Source organism: Sciurus vulgaris (genome assembly GCF_902686455.1).
Source record: "Sciurus vulgaris genome assembly, chromosome: 11".
NCBI classification, from domain to species: Eukaryota; Metazoa; Chordata; class Mammalia; order Rodentia; family Sciuridae; genus Sciurus; species Sciurus vulgaris.
In genome coordinates this window covers 126,061,509-126,087,992 of record NC_136472.1, presented here as the reverse complement: position 1 = coordinate 126,087,992, position 26,484 = coordinate 126,061,509, and the positions used below count along the sequence as shown (strand labels likewise).

The 26,484-nt window shown below is 46.6% G+C and overlaps 1 protein-coding gene across 3 annotated transcripts; it reads right to left on the bottom strand.

Annotated features, from left to right (window-relative positions):
- Window positions 1-26,272, bottom strand: ADAMTS15 (ADAM metallopeptidase with thrombospondin type 1 motif 15). 3 transcript variants are annotated; one of them, XM_079102852.1, is made up of 8 exons: window positions 24,355-26,272; window positions 12,919-13,051; window positions 12,264-12,431; window positions 11,733-12,016; window positions 5,989-6,166; window positions 4,929-5,110; window positions 4,651-4,826; window positions 1-2,838 (listed from the first exon to the last, which is right to left on the bottom strand). In XM_079102852.1, exons 1-8 carry the CDS (start codon window positions 25,309-25,311, stop codon window positions 2,064-2,066), a joined length of 2,853 nt encoding a protein of 950 aa, XP_078958978.1. In that variant the 5' UTR covers window positions 25,312-26,272; the 3' UTR covers window positions 1-2,063. The 3 variants fall into 3 exon arrangements, with proteins under 3 accessions (XP_078958978.1, XP_078958979.1, XP_078958980.1); XM_079102853.1 differs by lacking the exon at window positions 24,355-26,272 and adding an exon at window positions 22,266-24,340; XM_079102854.1 differs by lacking the exon at window positions 24,355-26,272 and adding an exon at window positions 21,802-22,249.
- Between the last annotated feature and the right edge of the window lie 212 nt (window positions 26,273-26,484).

Below are 26,484 nucleotides of genomic sequence, written 5' to 3'. Positions count from 1 at the left end.
CATTCTGCACAGCCCCTGCACCACCCTCTCCTCACAACAGAGAGAATGCCCTAAGCACAGGGTGCAGCACTATCGTCAGCTGGCAAGGTTCCCTTCCCCTGGGCCCTGAGGCCTTGGGGCCCTTTTGTCTCTGCAACTTCACAGTGCTCACTGGTACAAGGAGGGGGACTCCCCCTCACTTGGTCCTTCAGGGTTGACTGCAGCTCTGCCTCAGAGAGCTGCACGCCCTCCACTCCCTGTAGGAGTTCTGTACAATATCTCCAGCCTGGGATGGGATTAGACCATCACAGAAGTTAGACTGGCCAGCTGGTTGGTTTATGGATTTTTTATTACTAGGGAACACCACATAAAAGAACTGAACCTCTCTCCCCAGGAAAGATGCAAGTTTTGATCTTATCTCAGTGAAGTTCTCCACTGAGATCCTAGACTAATATATTCCAAAGCAGAATATCCACTTTTCTCACTGGGGCATTTGGATCTTGAAGAAATACTCTGCTTAGCCAAAGGATCTCTAACCCCAAAACATCTTCCCACTTGGAGTTATAGGAAATGCCTTGGTTTCTACTCCTCTGACACATCTACAAGACAGATCTCTATCAGTTCCCACCAGTGACTGCCAAGAGGCCCTGGGTCCCATGGATTCTTAGTGTCTCCTAAAACCAGTTCCCAAGGAATTTGAAGAGAGAGACACCACCACCACCCTGGTCTTCATATCTGGAAGCCCAGCAGGTGGCCACTCATCACACACTCACCTTTGTGGGCAGATCAGTCTGCAAAGATGACAGCTGGATGTGGTGGGAGCACCAGTCACCTCTGTCCCTGGGAAGGGACAGGGTGGGTTCCCAGAGAGCATAATCTGAGGTAGCAAACAATGAATCCCATTTCCCAACTGGAGAGGCAAAGGACTGGAGATGCAACATAATGTGCCCATGACAGACAGTGGGAGCTGTCCAGAAGAAGAGTAACTTGCAGGCATGTGAATGTTCAGGACCTGGCCCTCCTGGTCATGTCCCACTACTTGCTCAGTGGGTAGATAACTGTGGCCACTTTGGAGGTTCGAAGCAATGTAGACCTACAGCATCGACCATATTATATGTCCATCTCAGTAGGAAAAGCCCATGAGTCCTGGATCCTCCTCCTCCCCATCCCAGGGTAACAGCCCCCAAAGTCAGGCCCAGAGCTCAGCACTCCCCCACCTCAGCTCCAATGACAACAAAACCCTCTAGATCTCTCCTCACATTCCCTACTTCAGTCACAAAATCCATCACCCCTTTAAAGTGTCAGCCTCTTTTTGCAATGGCCAATTTCCTCTTGACAAAAATGTCAGGCTTTCTGTGGACTTCCTCCCTTTGCCTGCAGCATCTCAGAGGGCACCTTGGTGGCAGCCCTCCTGTTAGTCTAATGCCCAGGACATCCAGGAAAGAGGAGGCTGACTCTCAGGGAGGGCCAAGACAAAGATTTAAGAAACCTCCAGACTCCCTATAATCCTCTGTCTCTTCTCAAATGCAGGGGCCCAGGCTCCAGTTATACCCAATCTCCCTCTCCTCTCAACTACCAACCAACCCAGGCAGCTTTTATTGTTCTGTCCTTGTCAGTTAGAAAAGGAAAGAGGGCCATGAGCACCATGAAAACCCTGCCTTGTTCAGAGATGGCTCAGAGTCCCTGGGGCCACCTGAGGGTGCCAAGCTGCTGGGCCATGGCTCTTCCAGCAGCCTGTAGCCTCCCTTACGGGAGCCAAGGTCCCTGAAGTTCTGCCTGGGAGGCGCCAATCCTCCAGGTCCCATGGAAACTGGGTCTCAGCACCTTCTGCCCAGTACCTGCACCCCATAGCCTCTCCCAGCAACCAGGTTCCCCAGGAGCAGAACATGAGGTAGACTGTGCATTAGTTGGCTTCCTCCTGCCCAGTCCAGGGAGGAGGGAACTGCTCATCCCAACCCATGGTCTTTGTCCTGGATGCGAGTGGCATCTTGGCACAGGTCCCTGGCCGCCGTCCTCTGCTCCAGCTGGCCAGAACACCAGCACCACAGTGGGGCAGAGAATGAAGGGGAGAAGAACAATCTCTCTCAGCAGGGCCTCAAGATGCAGAAATCCAGTTCCTGGGGCTTACGCCGCAGATTGCACTGGTCCCGGGCCAGCAACTGGCCTCCAAGGCCCACACACTTGAGTGGACGTCTCTTAAATCCACTGCCACAGCTCTTGGAACAGGGTGACCAAGTCCCAAGCTCCCAGATTGGGCAGGGCTCCCCGCAGGCTCGTGTCTCCACTGGCCGATGGGCTGCGTCACAGGCAGATACCCCACGCTGCCCTGGGGAGCCCCGGCAGTCCACTGCCCGCTTCTGCAGACCACTGCCACAGCTCACAGAGCAAGGCCCCCAACTGCTTGCCACCCAGCGTGCCAGGGACCTGTCATCTGACTGTTCCACTTGATTGGAAAGGCTAAGGACACTATTGTGCAGCACCGAAGGGCTCCGGGGATCCTTGGAGTGGGAAGACTTGTCCTCCCGAGGCTCTTTGGGCAGATAGAAGGAGTAGCGAACTCGGGGTGGTGTCATCTTCCCCACAGAGAGGACCTCCACAGTCAGGGGCTCCAGGATGGGCCGGGAAGCCTGCAGGCTCTCCACTGCAGTGCCCGTGCCACTGTACCGCAACAGGCTGCCCTTCACCACCAGGTCCCGCTCCACAGCTGACACCACAAAGTGCCCATTGAGCAGGTACTTGCCTTGACTGTTCTTCAGGGCTAGGTAGTTGTCATCCCCAATCAACCCCTTGTAACCACGCTGGCGGATGTCAATGCTTGAAGCACCTGCGGGGATGGCCACTACGAAATTGTAGCCATGCCTAGGGTAGAAAAGGGGATTGTGCATTAGACAGATGCCTGGACCTAAGGAGCTCACTCCCCTTTAAAGTCATAATTGATCACCATTCACAAACCCCAGAGCAGATCACAAAGATGGCAGCAAATTGCAAAGGCTAAGATGCTCAAGCACCATACAGGACTTGATGGAAACACATCAAATTAAAAGGTGGTACACAAACTTTTTGATTATCTGAAACTGAACAGTTGCCAATAGAGCCTGATGATCATTTTTCTTCAGTAAACTTATCTTGTGGTGCATTCTAGATTGGGAGTAAAACACAAGCTTTAGAGGCAGAGATCCTCACCCTTTTCTTTGCTATTGGTCTTAGATAAGTCTCAGCTTCTCTGGATCTCTGTTTCCTCACCAGTAAAATGGAGTTCATAATCTCACATACTTCATTCAACTATAAAGATTAAAGAAGCCACAGCACATGAAGCATGCCACACAGTGCATGGCATGGTGAGAACTCAATAGGTATCAGCTGTGATGATGAAAAAAGGAAACAAATCTATGGTGCCCAAGTCCAAGGATGGGAGCTCAATACAGTGAGACTACACTGGCCTTGGAGTTGGAGATGAAAATCCAGCTGGCTCAGACACCAATTCCCTGGTAACTTTAAACAAGCCAGTTTCTCCATGTTCTTATATTCACATCTATATAATAAGTGGGTTAAGGTATATGATTTTTACAGCTCCTTCCAGCTCCAATCATCTGGGAAAAGAACACTTGTCATTCAACCAAAGTACCTCTAAGGTACTTTGAGGTCACCCCATAGCAGGTCCCTATGAAGGACAGGCTCAATCACCTCCACCTGCAATACCAAAGCTCCTAGAGAAGGGGCTGGGTATCCTCCCTGTCATTTCCCACCTAGGAACTCAGCAAAATGCATCATGTCCAGAGGAGATAATTAAACTCCAGGACAGACGTCTCATCTCTCCATCATCAGTACTTGGCCTCCCAGATTTTCAGGGTCATTCATACTCCCTACTCCCAACTGAGAACTCAAGTGTCCTGTTCTTTCAGAACATGGGTCAGGACCTTGGAGAAATGTGAATGGAAGGAGAAGAGAACGTGCTTGACCTCCGAAGGCTGGGGAGCTGCAGACACTGGATTTGGGACTAGAAGAGGCCCAGAGATGATTCTTCAGTAGATCCTAGTGCACCGAAGAAACAGAGGTTCCTTCAGTCCCAGTCTCTTATTCACTGTCCCTTGGCAGTTTATTGCCATTCTCTCCTTCATCCAATCCCCAAGGCCTGGGCCTCAAGTCCAGAAAGAGGGTGGCAGCTGTCTCCTTATCATTGTTATGAACAGGTATTGAACATTTATTCTGCATCAGCTACTTCACTAACCATTTTATTTGGACTAATTCCCTTACTCTTCACAAGTGTTCATGTGAAGTACATTAATATTATATCCACTTTACAAACAAGGACATCTAGAACTCTGGAGACGGAGTCACTTGCCCAAGATCAGGCAGAAAATGGATAACTGAGATTTGTGAATGCAGATCAGTCCTGCCATAGAATACTAGACATATCCTAACAATGCTGATCTCTCCTTTAATATCATCTTCTGCTGAGATGTGTCCTTGAGGATTCATCTTCCTTTGCTAAATAAATGGATGAGTGGACAGATGATTATCAGCCCTAGAAGAGGATAAGTAAGTGGCCTCCATAGCATGAGTATGGCAAGAATCTGATATTCACCCAACCTAACCCAATGACTGGGGGAATTCCACTCACCCTCCTCCCAACTTGCTCCCTGGCTATACCCTCCAGGATCCAGAACTCACATGGGCTTGGTGAAGATTCCTGTCACCCTCTTGCAGCTCTTATTGTCTCCCCCACACACTCCACATTTGTCAAACTTCTTCTTGGAGCCCAGGTTCCCATCACAGCCAGCCTTGATGCACTTGCCTTGGACACAGACTGAGGTGGAGTCAGGAGAACACAGAGTGCCATCTACCACCTGCAACATCCCCAGGAGAGAGAGAAGAGGAAGAGGAACAGCTCAGCCTGATGTTCCCCCAAAGTCTAATTCCTGCTCTGTCCTCTGCCCCATCTTGCTCACCTTGGGTGCCAGCACATAGAAGTAGCCAGTGCCATTGGCTCGGCAAATGAGCTTGCACTTGTCCCGGGGAGACACACCTGAATACTTGGGTACCCATGCAACTGCCAGGGTGAGCCGATTGGTGCTGTGGTTGTAGCCATTGAAAGCCTCACACTGCTCTTCCCGGAAGCTCTTGCCAGAGGCTGGAGAGGGAGGAATCACATGCAGGAAGTTGCAGGTAAGCACCAAGGGAGGAGTAAAAGAGAATGTCCCACCCAGGGATGTCTAGCTTCAAGACTCTAAACAGCCCTTCCCTACCCTCAAAAGCATGATGCTCATCACTAGAGCCACAGCCTCCCCAGCTCAAAGGACAAACACAAGGAGGGACCAAAAGATACAGGGCACAGATAATAATGCATCCCCAAAGGAATGTGCCACCCTCTCTAGCAATCTTGCCTTGAACTCCCTCTATATCAGGTATCTTAAATAATTTTTGTATTATGGAAGCCTTCAACAGTCTATTGAAACTATCTTCACAATAGTGTTATTAAGTGCAAAAATTATATGAATTTACAAAGAATACCAATTATAGTAATATACAACTATCAACATATTTTGAAACATACTTGTGATATGTATGCTTCTTTGATAATGCATTAAATAACAAGATTCAGTAATGAATCTAATAACTGCTGTGATTTTAAAGTAGGAATAAGCATAAATGGCATTTTGAGAATTCTTCAACAAGTGAAATGTCATATAATAGCCATGATTTCTATTGGTGACAGTCATAGGTATTTCTATTTCTGTTTCAGTTCATTGCCTAAGCGAAGGAAATTTAAAATTTAGATGAAAAAGTTAGTTTTTTAAAAAACACTAAATTTATAATTGAATTGAACACTAAGTTTTAGATAGAAACTTCAGTAAAAAGAGATGCAATTTTTTCCCACCAAGTCCATGGGCCCTGGATTCCCACTTGAAAGAGAAGCTTGTCAGTACTTAATTAAGAAAACCTCTAGTCTCATTCCCTTGAGCCATTTAGCCTCCCGGTCGAAGTAGGACACTACTGCTTCCCCCTCACCTGAGCTGGGGCAGGGCTGCAGGTTGCAGGATCGGTATTTCACCCTCACTCCCTCGCAGTACTTGCCCCCGTTGGCAGGGGTGGGGTTGCTGCACTGCCTCCGAGCCAGCTGCACACCCCCACCACAGGTGCGTGAGCAGGGTCCATATGGTTCCCATTTGGCCCAGGAGCCATCCACCTGCAAGGAAGAGCCAGTTATACTCTTGCAGGGATCTAGGTGCCACACACAGTCCTTTAGCCTATAGAAAAGCGACCAGTGCAACCCTCAAGTTCCCATTCTACCCTACTGGAATGAAATTCACTTTATACCATGAGAAAAAAAAAAAAAACTCATGCACATGATCTGTATGCATAGCACCCACACAACACTTCAACTGATTAATATCAAACATCAGCTGCTCCCAATTATGAGCACTTCTTGGGCCATGGAGTGAGGCAGACAAGTTTTATCATCACCTCTGCCCTCACCACAAGAGTGGGTTTGAGCCACTGGCCAAATCTCCTTAGGTTGCACATGCTTTACTGGCAAAAAAAAAGAGCCTGGAATACTTGGGTCTGAGATCTGACAGGAGATCTAAAGGAGGTGACAGGTATGCAAATTCCTAACACTGGGCCTGCCTCTATGCAGGAGTTCAAAGTTTCCCCTTGCCTGTTGCTAGTGTATTTACAAGAGTCTCAACAGTTCCAGGTAACAGCCTTGCCAGTAAACAATGTTGTCATAGATACTTAAATATTTTTATTCATAAATGTTCTATAGTTTAGACTCTTCGCCAAACCAAATTAAACTCAACCTCAACCAGAGCTGCATTTGAGAAAGCCTCAGTATAAGCAGTGCTAATTTTTATGTTAAGAGGACATGTAGATAAGATACCATTAAGCAATTCTAAAACTCTATTTGGCTTTGGGGTGAATTATGTAATGGGTTTTTATTTGTTTGTTTGTTGTTTAGCAGAGTAAAGCGGGCATAGAAAATGGATAATCTTCATTCTGTTTTTCTTAGGATGATAGCAAAATGAATTTTCACCCCTGAACACTCCTTGGTTGGGCAATAAAGGAAGCAGCCCAGTTGTACATCCCAGCATTAAAACGCCACCCTGGTATTAAATCTTCATCCATAAGGTGACTAACCCACATAGACCATCAGAATTGCTTAAATGAAACTTAAGTACTTTAACTTATGTATATATTCAGCATACTTATTGGACCATCCTCCTGTCAGATAGTTATTGGTTCATTGTTTAAATATGTCTGTTTTACTTTTTCAGAAAAAGATAAAACACTTTCTCGAACCCCTGCTGTCTCTCAAACTAGCGCCCCACTCCAATTCCGTCCTCTCACTTCCTGAGAAAGTCATCCACCTCTGCTCCTTTCCCAACTTCACTCCTCCAAGCTTTGCTTTGTTTTTATCTCCATCACACCATAGAAGTTTCTCTCTCAAAAATGAGCGATGACCTTCTGAAGAATTGAGTCTGAGCTAGGCCTTATTCTCTCCACTTTTTCTTCAATATTTAACACCATTCCTACAACTTCTGAGACAATGCTCTTTGTTTTTTATCTAGTGTATTTCTTCCCACCCATTTGTACAAAAACATTTCTTGTACTCCTGCCATGCACCATCCATTCATTCATTGGCCAGATATTTGCTGTGTTCCTCCTATATGCCTGACACCATGTGCAGCAAGTCCCCACCCTCAAAGTCATTACATCCTAGTTGGGTGACACAAATAATAAAAATAAGCCAGTAATGTTGAGTGTTGGATGGGGTTATAAGCAGGTGGGGGTTGGGGTGAGATGATGGGAAGGACCCTGGCAAGGTGGGATGCTCTGTATTACGAGGAGTCAGGGAAGCCCCACCTCGTATAGAGGTTTAAAGGAAATACTGGTATGAGCCACACAGACATCTCAAGCAAAGGGAGCAATGCAAAGGCCTTGAGGAAGGATGCACCTGGAGCAGAGCAAGCAAGAGTAGAGAAGCAGGAGATAAGGGAAGTGCATGGCCATTCTGAGCCAGGCGTAGAACCCCTGAGGCTTCCAAGAAGAGAAATGGCATAACATAACCCACATTTTTAAAGGATCCTGCTGGGTACTGTGTTGAGGGTGGTATCTAAGGAGTAAGATCAGAAATAGAGACCAGGGCTGGGGGGATAGCTCAGTCGGTAGAGTGCTTGCCTTGTAAGCACAAGGCCCTGGGTTCAATCCCCAGCACCCCAAAAAAAAAAAAAAAAAAAAAAATAGAGACCAGCTGGGGAATGACTGCTATAATCCAGGGAAGAAGAGCTGGTGACTTGAACCAGGGTGGTAGAAGGAAAAGCAGTAAGAAATAGGGTTCTGAATCTATTCCAAAGACAGGGTCAATAGAAATTCCTAAGATACAGGATGTGAGGCATGCAGGAGAAAAAGGGTTTAAGTGGAACTGACAAAGAAGGTAAAAAGACAGGAGTCTTCAAACTGTGAATGGTATTTAAAACCACAGCCTAGATCAATCACTTAAGAAACTGAGTGTGGACAGTGAAGAAAGTAAGGACAGAGCCCTGGAGCACTCTGACATTTAGAAAATGAGAGTGAGGAAGAGCCAGTGAAGGAGAGCGGGGAGAAAGCCAATAAGGGAGGAGGAGAACCCACAAGAAGCAGAGCCTGCCTCATGGTAAGTAGACCCTATGTTCCCAGGGGATAAAGTGATGGGTAATGCCAGTCACTGCAGCAAGTCAGGACAAAGTGAGGGACGGTTACCAATGCAGATGGCTATTTGCTGGCCTTAGCAAGCATTATTTTGGAGGAATGGTAGGAGGAGAAGCCTGATTGGAGTGAATTCCAGAGAAATCCAGGAACTGAGGAAGCATATTTATACAAATCTTTTAAGGAATGTTGGTGCAAAGGGAGTCAGACTGTGATATTTGGAGAGGATGAATGATCATGAGAAGTTTGGTTTAAGATGGGAAAAATTATGACAGGTCTCTATTGTGATAGGAATGATTCAACCCAAGAGAGAGAAGAACTGATACTGAGAAGAGAAAGGAGAATTGACACATGATGCCCTTGAATAGGTAAGAGGGACTGTGCAAAGCACAGAGCATGGCCTTGTGTTTAACATGGACAGTCTGCCCACTGAAAAGCGAAAAGACAGGAATGCATATAGAAGCAGGTCCGACAAAGGATGTAGTGCCATGGAAATTCTCTTCTGAATGCTTGTTGCTTCTTTTTCCTTAGTAAAATAGGGGAGGGAAAGTCACTGGTTGCTATGGTTTAGATGTGGTTTGTATATCTGCCCCAATACTTTTTGTAATACTGCCCCAATGTGGCAGTATTAAGGAGGGGTGGGACTACTGAGAATTAATAAGGTCATTGAGGACACTGCCATCAGAAGGAATTAAGTAGTTCTTTTGGATCCTGCTTAGCTCCATGAGAGTGAGGTGTTATGAAAGAGTAAGCCTGCCCCTCCTGCACTCTGGCTTCCTATCTCACCATGTGATCCCTCCCTCTTACCTGCACTCCCACCCCATAATGCCATCTGCCATGAGGTGATGCAAACAGGAAGGGCCCTCACCAAAACCTACATCATTGCTATCGGACTTTCAATCTCCAAAACTGCAAACTTAATGAACTTCTTCTCTTTATAAATTATCCAGCCTCGGGTATTTCATTATAGTAATGGGAAATGGACTACTACATCAGTGTAAGTAAAAATGAGGAAGAAGTTGGTGATGGAAGGAGAGGGGTGAAAGTGTAAAAGGGCAAAAGAATGCATGAACTATAGAAATGAAATATATGACTCCTGGTCAGAATTATGGGCCCACCTGAGTTTCCAGGTTGCTAATTTAAGCTGAGACCCATGAGCATAATTGCACATTTTTCTCCAGTCATATGCACCTATGCAGGCACATCTGAGTAGGTGAATGAGTTGGGTTCAACCAAGGTGGTGGCTAATCCAAGTAAGTATGACAAAGAGGGATGGGATAAGGGAACCAAGAGTGCATCTAAAGCAGTGACTTTAACAATGGATCACAGAATCTCAGTTCAGTAAAGAGGAGATGAGGGCATGTGAAGGAAAGATGGAAATATGGTTGTATCCATGGACAGCAGGTCCACATGGAATTGAAGAATCATTAGAGTCCAAAAAACAGAACAAGTTAGCTGGGAAGATTGGACTATCACAGTCAGAGTGGGATTCTGGATCTGAGATCACTGGGGGTCTGAAGTAAAACAATCCTTGTGTATTGACCTTGACTGATTAGGGCTGAGTTCTCCATGAAATCCAGGCTTCAGTCAAACCAGGTAGTGAGAGAACTGTTCATAGAAGATGTTGAGGCTATAGTGGATTTTGTTAATGATAGAGAATTCCAGAAAGCATATGGAAAGATTGTGCTTACCAAACCACATTCCCTGTATCTGATATCTTGACTAGTCTATTCCTCCTTTAGATTCCTCTTCCCAAGAGTAGGAGCTAGCTATGACTCGCCTGTTCTCAGAATCTCCTAATCTGAACCCATCAGCCTAGCCATGGAACCCTCAGCCACGTACCCAACAGCTCACTCAGTCCCAACTCCCTGTCTTGCTCCACCTCCACCTATTGGGCTCCTACTCACCCCACTAGTCTCTCTTCAAATGCCTCCTCCCCTCAAAGTTTTTTCAGTCCCCTCTGCTTAATCTCTCACCCCTGCTTCTCCCATGACACATTTTTATACCTCTGTTGTAACAGAATACTTGCCTCTCCATGTCTGTATTCTAATGACATTTCTAGGTTCCTCACAAGACTCTTGAGCTTTCTGGAGCATGGCCTACATTTTATTTATTTTTCTGACCATCACAGTATCTTACACAGTTCCCTGAACACAGTGCATTGCTGCCTAATAAATTATTGAAAGTTTAGTTAAATATATATTCGCAGGTCACAGAACGAGATTTTAAGTAATTCTCTACTACATCCATCTCAGGTGCTTAGTGAAGTTTTTTTAAAAATATTTCCTCTGTGCACATAAAACCCTATGCCAAGTCCTTCTCCAGCTAGGGAAAGGGTAGGTAAGGGATAGTCATGTCCAGGATTAGGGAGAAGGATGGACTTCTTATTCCTTCCTGGAAAAGTACAAATTTTTTTACTAAACTAACAAAAGACCTAAAGAATACATAGTTTGCATTATATTCAGAAAATATTTGGGGTTCTGTCATTCTAGTTTGATTGCTAGTCCTATTTATTATTTATCTGGAGGTAGGGGATTTTTGTTCAATTGTGTTTCAGCTACCAAAAAAAAACAAAAAAATCACAACAGACCAAAGCAGAGTCCAGGATGTGTCAAGTTACTGCAGCTTGCCCAGGGCTCTGCTTCACTTCATCTCTAAGCTGTGTTCATCTGCGTGGTCCCTGAATCCCTCGATATAGTTGATGAGAGAAGAAAGTACGGAGCCAGCAAGGTGAACCACTCCTAATGTGAACTGGTCAGCTCTGGGTCCACATAGAACAAGTCACAGAACTCAGGGCTGACCTCAATCCTATCAAAACCTATTTCCCATGTATCTGTAAGGCTTCACCAAGTCCTCTGACCTACCATAGCTTTTCTCTCTACTCTCAAAGTCACAAAGAGGCTAGGACCACAGACAGAAATGGAGACACAGTGCAGCACTGTGAGTCAGATGTGGTCACACAGCCAATCTGTGTAAGGGCAACTTCCCAGTAGAAACCAAGGTAGCAGAGGCCACAGGCCTCCTCCCCTCCTTTCAGGAGTTCCTAATTCACCAGCTTCAGTACTCACCTTGTACTTGTTGAGGTTGTGTCTCTCCACACAGGCCCCCTTGAGGCAGAACTTGCCCTCACCACAGCTGGTACCATCTGCCCAGGGGAAGTGGCGGGTCTGGCACACCATCTGCCCCTTAGCCTTGCCAGTGCACCACAGCTTGCTGCAGTACTGCATATATGGACAGGGCTTTGAGCCCACACCAAAGGCCAGCTCACACTGCTGGCTCAGGGTATAGCTGGTGCCTGGCAGGTCCTCAGGTAGGGAGATGGGCTTGCTGGGCTGGTCCAGCAGGCAGTCACCTGCAGAGAGTCAAGGAAATTCATCAGAACAAGCTGGGGAAGGTGGGTCTTGGCTGGTCTAAGAAGCAAACAGTAGGGAAGAAAATGAACCAAGGGGCAACTGGGATGGACTCATGCCAGGACCCAACTCCTTAGGGCTACATGACTTAGTACAGAGGTCAGTCCAGAAAGGTGATAAGAACCACCACATGACAGCAAAGACACCCTTGCCAAGCCAACCCCTCATTTCTCTGCCACCCTAGCTTACCATAGCCACTGTCCAGGAAGTCAGTGATGATAGCCGCACTGCAGGCTGACCAGGGGTTGGCACGGTCAATCTGGATGAGGGTTGGGGACATCATGTGGTTGGCTCGGAGCTTCCCAAACACCTCCTCACACACTTTCACATTGTCATGAGGCATATTGAACACGTGACCTGAGGAGTGAAATGAGGACTCAGGAGGACAGAGCTACACAGGATAGGCATGAGAGGTTGAGGGAGGAATGGGGGACAGTGACAAAGCCTGTGAAATGGTTTCCAGGCTGGCCATCTGCACCTATCAATGAATTGTTTTACAAACGTCCTCAAGATCATGGGCTCGTATTTTCTGTCCCCTCCACCAGGCTATGAGCTTGCTGAGGACAGAAGTGGTTCTTCTGGCCTTTAATATAATCTCCTCATAGTGCCTAAGTGTCAGATATTCTGCAGAGGTACTTAGACCATCTCACTGGCCAACTGGGCTGGGACAATAAGCAAAAAGTGAAACAAAGTCACTGCTAAGGAGACTCTCACCCTAAGAAAGGATCCCTAAGACTTCAGAATATGAGACCAAATTCTGAGTGTCTGCCCACTCCACCTGCAAAGTCCCCAACACAAACCCAGAACAGGCCCATGGTGTGGCTCTCCTCCCCTCCAGTCTTACCCAGTTCGTGGGCAGTGGTGAAGGCTGACGGAAGCCCATCATCCTCAATGACAGAGCAACTTCTCTTGGGATCACACATGGTGCCCACATCAGCCATGCCCAGGGTGTCACAGGTGGTGGCCCCACACAGGTCCTGGCAGGTGGAAGAGAAGCAAAACCAACCCAAAGTTAATAGTGCCAGAAGGGATCTGAAGAGGGAAAAGGGCATATCCTATGAGACATTCCAACCCAACCCACCCCAATGCTAGTCAGGCCCAGACCTTACAGCCAGACCTTCCTTGCTAAGGAGTGGTAAGCTATTCATGGAACTAACCCAGGCTGAGGGAGGAGGCCTCAGGAAGAAAGCTCTATGGCTCACTGAGAAGACTGTGCTCAACCACACCCACAGGGAGGTCCTACATGAGGAAATTAGGAGGTACAAAATTAAACTACAGGGGCCACTGCTTTATATAGAGACAGCCTTCCAGACCAGAAAAAAAAAAAAAAAAAAAAAATGGCCACAGTCAAGTGAAGTTCTGGTCATGGCTCCCTGAAGCAGGTCGGGTGGAAGGCAACCACATGCCCCATCCAGAGCCAGCTTTGGTCCTTGCTTCTTCGGACAACTATGAATTCAGATTCTCAAACAGTACCAGCCAAGGAGCTGCTCATGCCAGAGATTTGGTTTCCTTGGACTGGGAGGAAGCAGAGTAAGGTAGAAAAGAGCTACCATCTACACACAGTTCAGTTGGCTATGGAAGCTAGAGGGAACCGTGGGTTTAGGGGCTGATAGGAAGAAAAGACACGCAGATCACAAACTAAGCAGGAAGGTCCCTCTTTTTGTACTGAAGCTTAACTTGCTTCAGAAACTAGGGCTTCCCTCAACTTTTATGTATAATTATAATGTTCCAACTTTAAAAATAAATAAATAGAAGGAAGACCAACAGAGGAAGAAGATCAGAAGGAGGGAGGAGTGGAGGGAAAAAGGAAGTACAGGGAATGAAATGGAGCAAATTATGTTATGTGCATGTATGAAAATGTCACAATGAATCCCACTAGAATATATATCTATAATGCACTAACAAAAATATAATTTATTTTAAAAAATGGGGGGAGTGCTTCCAGCAGCACATTCTGGTAGGAAGTATTTCCAGGGGGATGCTAAAGAGCAAAATGGGGCTCCTGGGGTAGATAACTCAAAAAACATACTGACACTATAGGTAAGCGATATAATCTAGAGGCCTTAAGAACCCAAGATTTGGAAATAGGATAAGACCCCTCATGCGCATTCTGTTCCTGTTGAAAAGACATGTATTGAATCAGTGGTATGGCCATACTCTTTATTACATGGCTGCCTGGAATGTGTAAGGCATTCTATCATGTGCGAGAAACAATAGCATGCATTCACTCCTCACAACAGTGTCAGGAGGCGTAGAGGTTATTATGCCTCTTTGTCAAAGTAGGAACTGAGGCTCATGATCATAGAGGCGTAGAGGTTATTATGCCTCTTTGTCAAAGTAGGAACTGAGGCTCATGATCATAGCTAATCATGCCCATGATTTACTAACTTAGGACACCACACATGCAATTTATATGCATGACCTGGTCTAATCCTCACAACATTCCACCGAAATAATGACTGATTATCACCTTCCACAGACCAAGAAACTGAAGCTCAGAGGGGCTCATGTCACAGAGCAGAAACATGCACAGAGTATGGAATTTCCTCAAAAGACTGGGAATGGAAGCACCATATGACCCAGCTATTCCACCCCTCAGTATTTATCCTAAAGAATTAAAGTCAGCATACTACAGTGATGAAAGCATACCCACGTTTATAGCAGCACAATTCACAAGAGCCAAATTATGGAATCTGCCTAGGTGTCCAGCAACAGATGAATAGATAAGGAAAATGTGGTATTTTATATACAATGGAGTTCGTTCAGTCATAAATAAGAACAAATTTATGGCATTTACAGGAAATGGATGGAATTTGAGAGCATTATATTAAGTGAAATAAGCAAAACTCAGGAGGTCAAGGGGCTTTCTCTTATATGTACAAGCTAAAGAGAAAAAAAAGGAAAATACAAGAGAAACCAATAGGGTAGAGGCAGAGGGCCAGGGGGAGAGAGGAAGGGAGAGAAAGGAGGGGGTTATTGAGGAATAAAGTTGACCAAATTATGTTTTGTGCAAGTAGGAATATGTAACAACAAATCCCAGTATTATATATGATTATAATGCACTAATAAAAAAAAGAAAGAAGAAATAAAATTAAAATGTCACATTTAATCCATTTTCTTAAAGGTCCTGAGGGTCCATATGACTGGGAACTCATTAGTATTTCCACATCACAGTTAACTGCTCAGCACTCCTAGCATTAGCATTAGCTCAGGAGAAAGAGCTATGTCATTCTCATTTGGAAGCCCAGGGGGTTACATGAACACACACACAGTGTGGTTCTCAATTTTGTGCCCCTTGAGGGCTATATGTCTGTATGAGTGTGCATGTGTGTGTATGTGTGTGTGCGCGCTCACGCGCACGCACATGCCAGCTTGCATCCATGCATATGCTGACCTGGGGGAGGTGGGACAGCTTCAGAGTTACCAGGGCATGGGAGGAAAAGTGGTCATAGTACAGAAAATCAGCAAAATTTAATCCAAAGCATTCAGAAGTTTATCACCTGAGCAGTCAAACTTGGCTTCCACCGTCAGGTGATAGTCACACCTCCTAATGAGTTAACAGTTCTTCTGGCCAAAGCACCACGAGGATGATCAGCCTGAACCCAGGATGTGCCAGAGTCAGCGATGGGCACTATACGTGCCCTCCCTTTGTTCAACTGCCTGTGTTTGCACAGTACACCTCAAATTCCCTTCCTTTCCTAATCCTCTTCCCTCTGCAAAGACCTACTCTTCTAGAAAGGTCTTTTTCCCCAGAGCTCTAAACCCTAGAAGACAATCACTGTCAAACTTCAGAGGAAAAGTTTAGCATAGCATCAGTTTAGGGAATGTGCTCAGGATCACAGACCATCTGTGAAGGAAGGGAACAGGGAAAACGAGGAAGGACTCATGCCAGGGCACAGCAAAGAAGGAAGAGAGTAGATACAGGGCCGTGTGTTCCCATGCACTAGAGCACGGGATCCCAATGGGCAAGGTGGTCATCTCTAGATATTCTACCCCAGTCATTGCAGCCTATAGCAGAATGTATGAGACAGGTGCATCTGTGGCTCCTGAGCCATACTGCACACTCACCCCTGGCTTCATGCAAGAGAGAGGGTACAGGAATAAGAATCAAGAAGCCTGGATTCCAGTCCTAGCCCCATCACTAAGTAGATGTATGACTTTGGCCAAGCTTCCTCAGGGCCTCAGTTTCCAGCTCTGAGGAAGGGCCAATCTTCCACTAGAACTTGGAGTGTCCAGTGCCTTAGGCCTCTGCTCCTTCCCCCAACCTGGGGTACTCAGTTCCTTCTGACCATGTAGATTATTAAAAGAACACACAGAATGATGTGCTTTTACAATGAAAAGAACAGTAAGGAGCCTCTTGTCTTCTGACCCACGTCATAGTGGATAGCACTAACTCATAGAAAAGTGACAGTTGCCCCTGCCCCAGCTAGCAAGCAGAGTGCTAGCCCCTCATCCTATTCCCCAGAAATGGCAGGCCAGGGAGAGAGTCCACAAGCCCTGGTAGGAAGTCCTTAAAGGCAAAGGGTCCTCCCTCTTATGGAGGGCGGATTCTCTCTGAGGCAAAAACATGCAGCTGCGGGCCCTTCCCAGCCAGGAGCAACCTGTTCTTTCCATCAAGAAATCTGGGCTATGCTGGATCAAACAAGAGTAAAAAGGAAAGCGTGTGGGGGGGGGGGGGTGGAGTTCCTGTGGGTAAGAGCACAGCAGAGAGCAGCTGTCAGGTAGTAATGGGTGTTTTCATGGTGGGAAGATGCGCTGTTGGGGTCAGAAGATCTGGGTGTCCCTCTTCCCCCCGTTAGGGATGCACATGAAGAACTGCTCAGCCCTAGTTCTTTGAACGCCCACAGGCGCTTGTACAGGGGCCCAGTTGTGCCTCATTTATGGCAATGAATGCCTCCACCCTTCTGGAATGAACTCAGAGGCACTCGAATTGCCTCAGCCTCTTCATCTGGAGCACTGGTCTCCAAAAAATAGAAACTCTTTTGGTTCCTCCTGCCTGGAGGGTAGAGGCATTTCCCAGTCCAGCCCCTATAATTTTTCTTATAGTTACAGCTGCTTCTCCAAAAGACCCAAGAATCATCTTGGCCAAGAACCTAAAACTCCTGGACTATTCTTTCCTAACTGTCCCTCCTTATAAAATAATTTAGGATTGGAGCCACAACTTAAATAAATAAGGATAACAATTTGCAGCAGGGCCAATTCCTGTTTACCAGTGCTGCTCTCTACACACCCCCTCTAAAACTCCCCCCAACTCCCTTCAGGCCTCCTTCCCACCTCCATGGTTCCCTATGTGTGTACTGAGATGTTCAAAGTTTTCAGAAATGTGGAGAGACCCATTATAAAATCAAGCACATTAATTTTTTTAATGTGGCAGAAAATATATGTGTTACATGGAACCAACTTCCTACTGGATACAAGAATCAGGGCCACATCACAGTATCCAAGTATTATACTCTAAGAACTTCAGAACTACCTTCTCATTTTGCAGATGAGGAAACTGAGTTTCAGAAAATTGAGATCACGGGCCCAAGGTCATGCTATTAAGTGAAGAATGGGATCCTGAATCCACACCTAAGCCAAACCAGCAAGTATTCTTTGCTCTAAATCATACCTCACTTGTTGGGATATCATAATTACTGGTGAAAAGCACCCTTGCTAGTATTAACAGTGACCCTTCAACTTGTTTCAAATCTGAATTTCTGCTGTGTTGCACTGTATTTTCTTGCTTAGCCCAAGATCCATTCATTTGTAATCCCCAAGGATGGGAAGGCTTCACTTTTCTAGAAAATTTAAATCTAGGAATTCAGTTCCTAGACAATGTGACTCAGACTGCCTGGTGAAGAAGAAGGAGATAGTACAGTGTGGAAGGTAAGTTGCTTCTATTAGCAGATTAGGTTTCACTGGCACATAAATCCCTCCAGATGTACAAAATGGTATTATTGCAAGAGACTGAAGTAACCAAAATAACAAGAATTACTTCAATGAGGAAGAAGAGGAAGCCAAAGCTTGCAGGAAGAGTAAACTTGCTCTGGAAAGCATCACTTTAAGAAAGAGTACCTACCAAATAAAAGGATGTTGGCTAACATTTATTGAGTTGCTACTATGTGCTAGGCAATGCTTCAAGCATTTTACCTGGATTAGCTCATTTAATCTGCACAATAGCTTTAGGGGGAGGTGCCATTATTAGGTCCCATTTTATAGAAAAGACACAGATAAGGCAAGTAATTAACCCAGGATACAATGAGTCTCAGGTTAGAAAGAGAGGGCAGAGGCACAATGAGGGTTGAAATCTAGGCAATGTAACCTAGGGGCTGAGTTTTAGCCAGGACTCCTATTATTTCTGGTGTGAACTGATCCCAAGAATGAAGAGGCTAAGAAATCTCAAGAGAGAAAGACTGCCCATCCCATACTGCCCCTTCCCAGAGCTCAAGCTTGTACTGGAGGACAGAGTGAGGAGAGTCCTGGGGAGAAGGAAGCAGCAGGATTAAGGGCAAGAGCAGTCCACCACTGCCACTGTGGTGCGGGTTGAGCAAGCTCCTGGCTCCCTGCCCCACACCTGCACTGACACACTGACCCGGTCCCTGCTGTGCGTACCGTGTCTGCTGACTCCAGGGTGGATTCAACATGCTCCTCTATGTGGCCCCGCCTTTCTCCAGAGCAAAACCCACTGGCAAGGAGCCAAGAAGAAATGCCAGAAGAACCAAAGACTCCCTCTCCCAACCCTGCAGCCTGACAGCCTGAAAGCTGGATTAATGATCCCCAGTCAGGGACGCAAACCACTGAGGCACCCACAACCATAGGCATGCCCTGGCGCTTTCGCCAGCACCATCCCTGTATGTACACTTGCTGCTCCAGGAGATGAAGGGACCTGGGTAAGGACTACAGAAACATAAAGAGGTCCTGCCTTAAATCAGCAGATTGGCAAATGCTGGCAGCCATTTTTTCGACACAGGGGAATGTGTAATCAGACAAGTGTGGTGTATACTTGCAAGGGCAACGAGACAGAATGCTTTAAATCAGAGCTATCCCAAATTTACATTCTGGCAAGAGACCTGAAGGTAATGACTCAACAACAAGAAACACACCCTGAGCAACTAGCAGTGATAATAATAGCTGCCATCATTGGGTGTCTATTCTGGACTACTCAGGAACTCATCCTCGAAAGAGCCCCATGAGTTAAGTGACATGTCATCATCCTTTGCCTCATTCTAAGGATGAGGAAAGTGAAGTTCAAATAGCTGACTAATTCAATGTCCATTGCTAGGAAGTTCAAATGCAGAGATTCAAAAAGCTCTCTGACTCCAAACCCTAGTTCTTTCCACTGCACCAGTGACCAAATCAAGGTGTCAAGATAAGATGTGGGGAATGCCAAGGAAGAGAGGGAGAGACAAACAACCATAGAGAAGTTCAAAGGAAGGTGGAGAACAGGACACAAGAAGAAAATCTCACTTGCCTTCTTAATTAAACCAGCCGTTTAAAAAGAAAGAAAAGAAGCCAGGCGCCATAGCATGTTCTTGTAGTCCTAGCTAGTCAGGTGGCTGTGAAAGGTTGACACTTGAGCCTAGGAACTGGAGTCTGATCTGAGCAACAGAGAAAGATCCCACCACCACCACCCCCCAAAAAACAGATTTCCTCCAACTCTTCTCCCCCACCTTCTGCCATTAATATCAGGCTTAATGATTTGGTGTAGGGAAAGGATGAAGAGAGTACTCACGCTACAAGACAGGGCATAACCATATTCTACTCACTTCCTCTCCTTTTCTAGGCCTTTCTCTCTGGCTCCCATTCCTGAATGACCAAGAATGACAAACTATTAAATACCAAATCTTCAGATGGCCCCTCTCCTTTAATATCTTACAAGGCCTGGCTTTTTAAAAATCCTGATAAAATCATGATTTTTTTTTAGTGCACTATAGTTATACATAATAGCCAGGCTCATTTTAACATGTTTATGAATGTACATAACAGTTTCCTCCATTTCAATCCCAGTACTTCTCCTTTCCCTCCCCTCCTTCCTCTACTAATTCCCTTCCTCTACTAGTCTTCCTTCTACTTATTTACGTATTTTTAATTAGTGCATTATAGTTACACATAAAAGCAGAATTCATTGTGATATATCCAAACATGCACAGAGCATAATTTGGTCAACTTCATTCCCTGTCCTTTACACCTTCCTCTCCCTTGGTCCCCCAATTCTACTCTAGAGATCTCCCTTTTATTTTCACAAGACCCCCCTTTTTTAACTCCTTTTTATTCCTTTTTTTCTCCCTAGCTTTTACCTATGAGAGAAATTTGACCCTTGACTTTCTGAGTCTGGCTTAATTCACTTAGCAAGATGTTCTCCAGTTCTATATATTCACCAGCAACACAATTCACAATAGCCAAGTTTTGAAACCAGCCTAGGTACCCAACATCAATTGATGGATAAAGAAAATGTGGTACATATACACAATGGTGTTCTACTCAACCATAAAGAAAAATCAAATCGTGTCATTTGCCGGTAAATGGATTCTTTTTATTACACTGGGAAATACATGCAAATGCAAATCATCATTTTAGTACTTGTATTTTTTTAATCTGAATTCTAAATGCCCTGTCCTATTGCAAGTGCTTTATTTTAGAAATTTACATGAGTTTTCAGAATGCTATTCTGCTCCTCACAGTAAAGAACATCCTACCATAACACATTGGGATTTCTCAAGGCCAACACAAGATCCACGCCAAGCTTGGGATTGTGAGGGGACTGGTCAGAGTATGAATGAAGAAGCTAAGAGGAAAAGCCCTCCTAGATAATCTCTAAAGAGGAAGAAAGAAAGGGTAATAGAAGGGAAAGGGTATGGCATGAAGTCACACGAAGCATGACAGAAAAAGAAAAGAAATGACTGTAAGCAGGCAGAAAAACCATAAACTGCAAGTCATTTTCAAAAAAATGAAAATGACAGCCAGAAAGAAGAATGAAATTATGTCATTTGCAAGAAAATGGATGGAACCTGGGAGCATTCTGTTAAGCGAAATAAGCCAAAATCAGAAGATCAAAGATCCTATGTTTTCTTTCATATGTGCAAGTTAGAGAGGAAAGAGGAAAAGGAAAGGAAGGGAGTGGGTAGCTCTCATGAAAATCAAATGGGAGATCAGTAGAATAGAGGATTGGCCAAATTATATTGTTATATTATATATGTACAAATATGCAACAACAAATCCCACCATTATGTTTAATTATAATATACCAATAAAATTTTTAAAAGAAATGTTTTAAATTTTTAAATGGAAATGAAATCAAAACAGGAAATGTCACAAATTATAGTGAAATAGGTGTAGGAGAGAGTAGACAGTATCCTACAACACAGAAAACAAGCTTCCTTCCCCATCCCCACAACCTCCCAGTTCCGTTGCCTCTCCTGCAGGAGAGTATCCTTAGCTCATGGTTAGGAAAATGTCCCCCCATGAGGCTTCCCACAGAGAAGTCTCCATTCCTCTGTCCTGGCACTTAGTACACCCTATTGTAATTAGCTGCCTCTTGCCACACAGTTAATTCCTGGGGTTCCCAGGCCACATCTTATTACTATGTTTAGCTCCACAACCCAGGATAGTAGCTAGAAATAACAGAGGCTCAAAAAGTACTAAAGAGAATGTACAAATAAATGGATGGAAATCATTCTACCACAAAGGGTTACCAAAACAGCAGAGAAATTGAATCTAAAGACAGAGAAGTCTCAACAGTAAATACCTGGCACCTGCTGCAGGGTGTAACAAGAAGCCAAAGATACTTCTCCTCATAGAAACTAATGAGAAAGACTCTGGCTCTAATTCTCGGCAGATCCTTGTTCCAGTCCTGGGCTGACCTCACCCCGTTGTTATGAGCCTGGAAACTGAGTGCTTTGCGAAATCAGATGTGCATCCTTTCTCCATGAACTTTCTCTGAATCTTTACTCCTCCTTTACAATTGTCAAAATGCTTGTCGAATGATCAATGTACTCTCCCTTCTGGATAGTTAAGAATCCTGGAAGAAACCACATCTGCCTTAGTCTAGAAAGCGCAGCTGTGTGCTCATGTTCTCCTCCAATACTGTACCTACCCCTGGGGAGTTAAGGAATGAGAAGTTGCTAAGACTCTGAGAATGTAGCCGGCCCTGAAGCCTGTGCTGGTGAGGAGGTGGAGGAGAGATGTTTACTCAAAGCATAACACACATACCTTGATGATGGACCTGCCAACACAGCCTCCCAGCTCTCTGGCTTTGCCCTCTAGATCCCTAAAGGGAAAACAGCTTCCAAAAGTCACATGTTGCACATCACTGCTTCTGACCCAAGCGGTCATACATCTTGTACCCATTATGCATGGACAACATAGCCCCCTGGGGGTTTAGCACACCACTGAAAAACAGAAGCTGTCACGCTGTTTGATCACTTCTTCAAAAGGTGCAATTCCTCTAATGGCATGACCCAGATTCCCAGTAGGACTCCTCTTCCTGGGGCTGGTTCCAAAAGTCAGCCTTAACCACTAAGAGAAAATTGAGGTCTACTAATTTAGAGCCAGTGAGTGACCTCCACAGTGGTATCCTGGATAGCGGATGGGGCAACAGATGTTTTGCCTATTAAGATAACCTGTTCTTGGCATTTGCTTTATTTTCCCCCAGCAATCTGACTGCAGAGCTGGTCTGTGTGCAGAAGTCGAAGCCACCTCCTTTGCAGTTTCCCCATGACTCAGGCAGTACTTGTAGGGGCTGGGCAGTGGCAGCTCAACAGACCTCAGTTGGAAGAATGAGCACAAGGAAACAAGACTCAGGCCAAAGACCTCCCTAGAGAAACCAGGTGGTGGGAGGAGAAGAAGGCTGGGAAAGTAGGAAGTTCATCTCCAGGAAGGGCCTAGCTCTGCCAAATGGGTTACTGTGGAAGACTCCAGCTCCAGACCGTGGGCGCCAGACCAGCTCTGAGTGGCTATTTGGAAACAGTAAAGAGCAAGAGGTAACCAAGGATTCTGTGCCATGGCCAGAATGCTGTGGTTATGATAATGACAAAACAAGAGTGAGGCACAGATTCAATTTGCAGCCCCCAAAATCAGAAGATGCAGGTCATTTGGTTGGCCCTTTTCCTCCCAGTCTCCTGTATTTGAGAAATTTCAAGAATCCAAAAACTTCACAGTGCCCAAACATGTCAACGCCTATGAATCTAAATGTTCACAGATTCATAGCTTCTTTGAGATAGAATATCAGGTAAAGACCTGGAAAAGGCAGAGCTGCTTTCCTGGTCTGCGTCCATTTTTCTAATCCCAATACTTAGTATCTTTCTAACCCTGCTGCTGGAGTCTCTAAATACTCTTGACTAAGCTCATATCACTTCCACTGCAGTAAGCCATAGACGCAGTTACTGCCCTGTACTCAAGTGGAGTCATAGGAATTTTAGTGAGTCCTGAACATGAGCAATCCTGTCTGCTCTGCTCTATAGCATATAGCTGGGCAAATGGGTCACCCTCTGCTAATAAGGATCCAAGAAAATTGTAAGAGATCTTTCCAACTCAGCTCCAAGTGAAACTCCACTTGAAACTCCAAAGAAGCACTCCCAGCTCCAAACAAGTGACCTAACTAAACTGCCTGCACAGAATGGTCTGCAAGCCCTGGACAAGGTTCAGCAGAGGATGTGGAAGAAGCAGCAACGAAGGAAGGATGCTCCTAGCACTACTTACTTGAGTCAGGTCTTTCTCTACAACCCATAAAATATGCCAATGATCCCCTCCATCCCAATTCAGATTTCTCTTGCCCAGGACACACAGAGGATAACATGTTACCCGCGAGAAATGTGGCCGGCGCTGACCTTGGATCACCTTCCAGTTCTACAGCCGGGAAAGAACCCTCTGAGGTGGTATCAGAGAGAACTTGGACGCCCTACACAAAACTGGCGGGCTTCCCCGCCTTCTCCAAGGCCATCCTCAAAGCGCCTCCTATCGGCTTTGAAAACAAACTGCTGCTCGGGGGCGGCAACTTCCTGGATTCCGGCCCCTCCGCTGTTGATACAAGAGGTGCTGATTGGTCGCGTCAGGCCAACACCTTCGGAAGGAGCAGGCTTTCCTCCAACCGCCCAGATGCACTTGAGCAGGACCTCTGCTGAGCCTGGGAGAGTTTCCTGAACCTAGGAAGTTTCAAAGTTGGAGTCGGAAGAGATAAACGGAATTCGAATGGGAGGGGGGGCGGTTTATTGCGCAGCACAAAGGGGATTTGGCGAGCTAAAGGCGGTAACCCTAAGAGAATGGGGCTAACTGGTTCCAAAGAGGTGACAGATTAACTCACCTGCCTGGTGAAGAGGATGGCGGTATCCCAGTATTCGGGGTGCTTGTCGCTTACTTTGTTCAGCTTCTTCTGCCAGGCGCAGAAGTTGCGCAGAGTCAGGGCCGCATTGCCGGTGACCTTGGGCCCGGTGTCACGGTCTCCAAGAAGCAGCACCTTGACTACAACGATGTTGATGGGGTTGAGAATGCTAGGATGGCGGTAGAGTCGCGCCGCGGTGGCCAGCAGCGTCAGCAGATAATGCTCCAAGTCCGCGCCGTGGAACTTGACCATTGACTCGTCCGCCACCACCAGCGTCTCCACGTAGCGTGGGATAGACACGAAACGTTTGGCACGCCCGGACCTGCGCGGGCTGTGACTCTCCCCCAAGCCTGTCCACCGCGGCTTGTAGGGGTCCAAGGCCCGAAGGATGGCGGGGTTCCAGCCCGATGCCACCCCACAGCGAGAGGTGGGGTCTCCGGAAAGCCCGCCGGGGGCACTCCGACGCTGGAGAAGGTGTGCGCCCTGGCTGTTGCGCTGCGCCGCCTGCGCGCTGGCATTGGGCAGCGGGCTAATGACATACTCCGCGCCTCGGTAGCCGAAGGCTCCACGTAGCCCCCCACACAGGCTAACAGCTGCAAACGAGTCTGGTTCGGCGTTCACGTTCCCTGAGTAGAAGCAGCGTCGCAGATCTAGAGAGCTACCGGTGAGCCCCTGGAGGGGGACGCCCAGATACTCAGTGGCGAACGCGGGAGCCAGAAACTGAGCATCCGGCGTCAGGTGTAGATAAAAATCCTCCTGAAATGCTGTGATCTGAAAAATTAGTCCCTGTTCCCCGGAGTCCTCAGGGCCCGGCCGGTAGTAGTGGCGGCCGTTGATGTCCGGGTCCAGTCGAATGGGAACGACCACCTCCCGCTCTGGCTCGGAGCTGGCGGCAGGTCGCCCCGCGAGAGCCAAGGTTAAGATGCCCAGCAGAAGCATGGCGCCGGGCAGCGCACAGCCGCACTCTAGAAAGGGGCTCGGCCCGACTTCCCCGCCGCCTGCACAGTCTCTTTGCAGCCCACACCAAAACCACCAACGCTTCGGGACAGCCAGCAGCTCCCTGAAAGGAGAGCCGACCAAGGAAGGGAGACTCCTCCCAGAACAGCGAGGGTGCACCCGGCAGCCTGCGCCTCCTACCTGTGCCTTCCAGCAAAGAGCGCTCTGGGAGTTTAAGTACAATCGCTGTCAAGTGCAAGGACGAAAATTTGCAGCGGAGAACTGGCGGGAGGTGCCGGGCTGCTTCTCACAACCGCAGCCACTCGCAGCGCAGCGAACCAGGCGCTGGGCGAGCCTATTAAAGGCCCCCTCCTCTTTGGACTGCCCAGTCAGCGCCCCTCCCCTCTCAACCCTCCCAGCCTCCCAGAGCTCGCAGCCCTGGGCCTCCAGGGGCCACCGAAGAAGTCGGTCCCGCCTCCAGAGCGGAGAGCCATTTGGCGGGGAGGGAGTGGCGTTGAGCTGAGGCGGAGGCGTGGGCTGGCCAGAGAAACCAATGCTGGTGTCTCTATTCGCATTTTGCCCTAGGATATGCCCCAGTGCCCGTAACACCAGTTACTTGTGTCGCTGGTGGACATCTGTTCACTTCCCCAGTTTTAGCCTTTATAAACCTCAAGGCAGCTGGGTTTAAGAGTTAAGAATGAAGACACCACTGACCTCTCTCCCAGACCCACCTTATCCCTTCTGTTGCAAAGTCCCTGCTGTTTCTTAATCACAGAATACCCTGAAAGACCCAGAATACACACACACACACACACACAAACCTATAAATGTCCTATTGTCAGAAAAGCAACTTCCAAGAAACATGGAGAGCCCATCTAGAACCCAGAGCTACCCAGGCCCATGGTCCAGGGTGTGCTGGATAGGCTAGTGCAGACCGTTAAATTTTCAGATATTTTTCTAGTCAGCTGTTAAACACAGCCATTATTAATAAAGTATATAAATTTGCAATTAAATGATTTATAAAATCCATTGTAATGTAATCCATTGTAATGGCTCAAAACCCATTACTTCCTAGTTATCTGATTATCATCTATGGTCTTGAGCCACCAGAACCACCAACCTTCCGCTAACATTTCCCGGCTCCCAGAAAAGACAGCTGAGGGAGGTGGAAATAGA

Excerpts from the sequence above, each read along its gene's own strand:
- ADAMTS15 (XM_079102852.1), bottom strand. The coding sequence starts at position 25,311 with ATGCTTCTGCTGGGCATCTTAACCTTGGCTCTCGCGGGGCGACCTGCC. Across the intron at positions 12,017-12,263 it reads CTTCCTGGACAGTGGCTATG|GTGACTGCCTGCTGGACCAG; the intron begins GTAAGCTAGGGT and ends GACTCTCTGCAG. Across the intron at positions 2,839-4,650 it reads GGAATCTTCACCAAGCCCAT|GCATGGCTACAATTTCGTAG; the intron begins GTGAGTTCTGGA and ends TTTCTACCCTAG.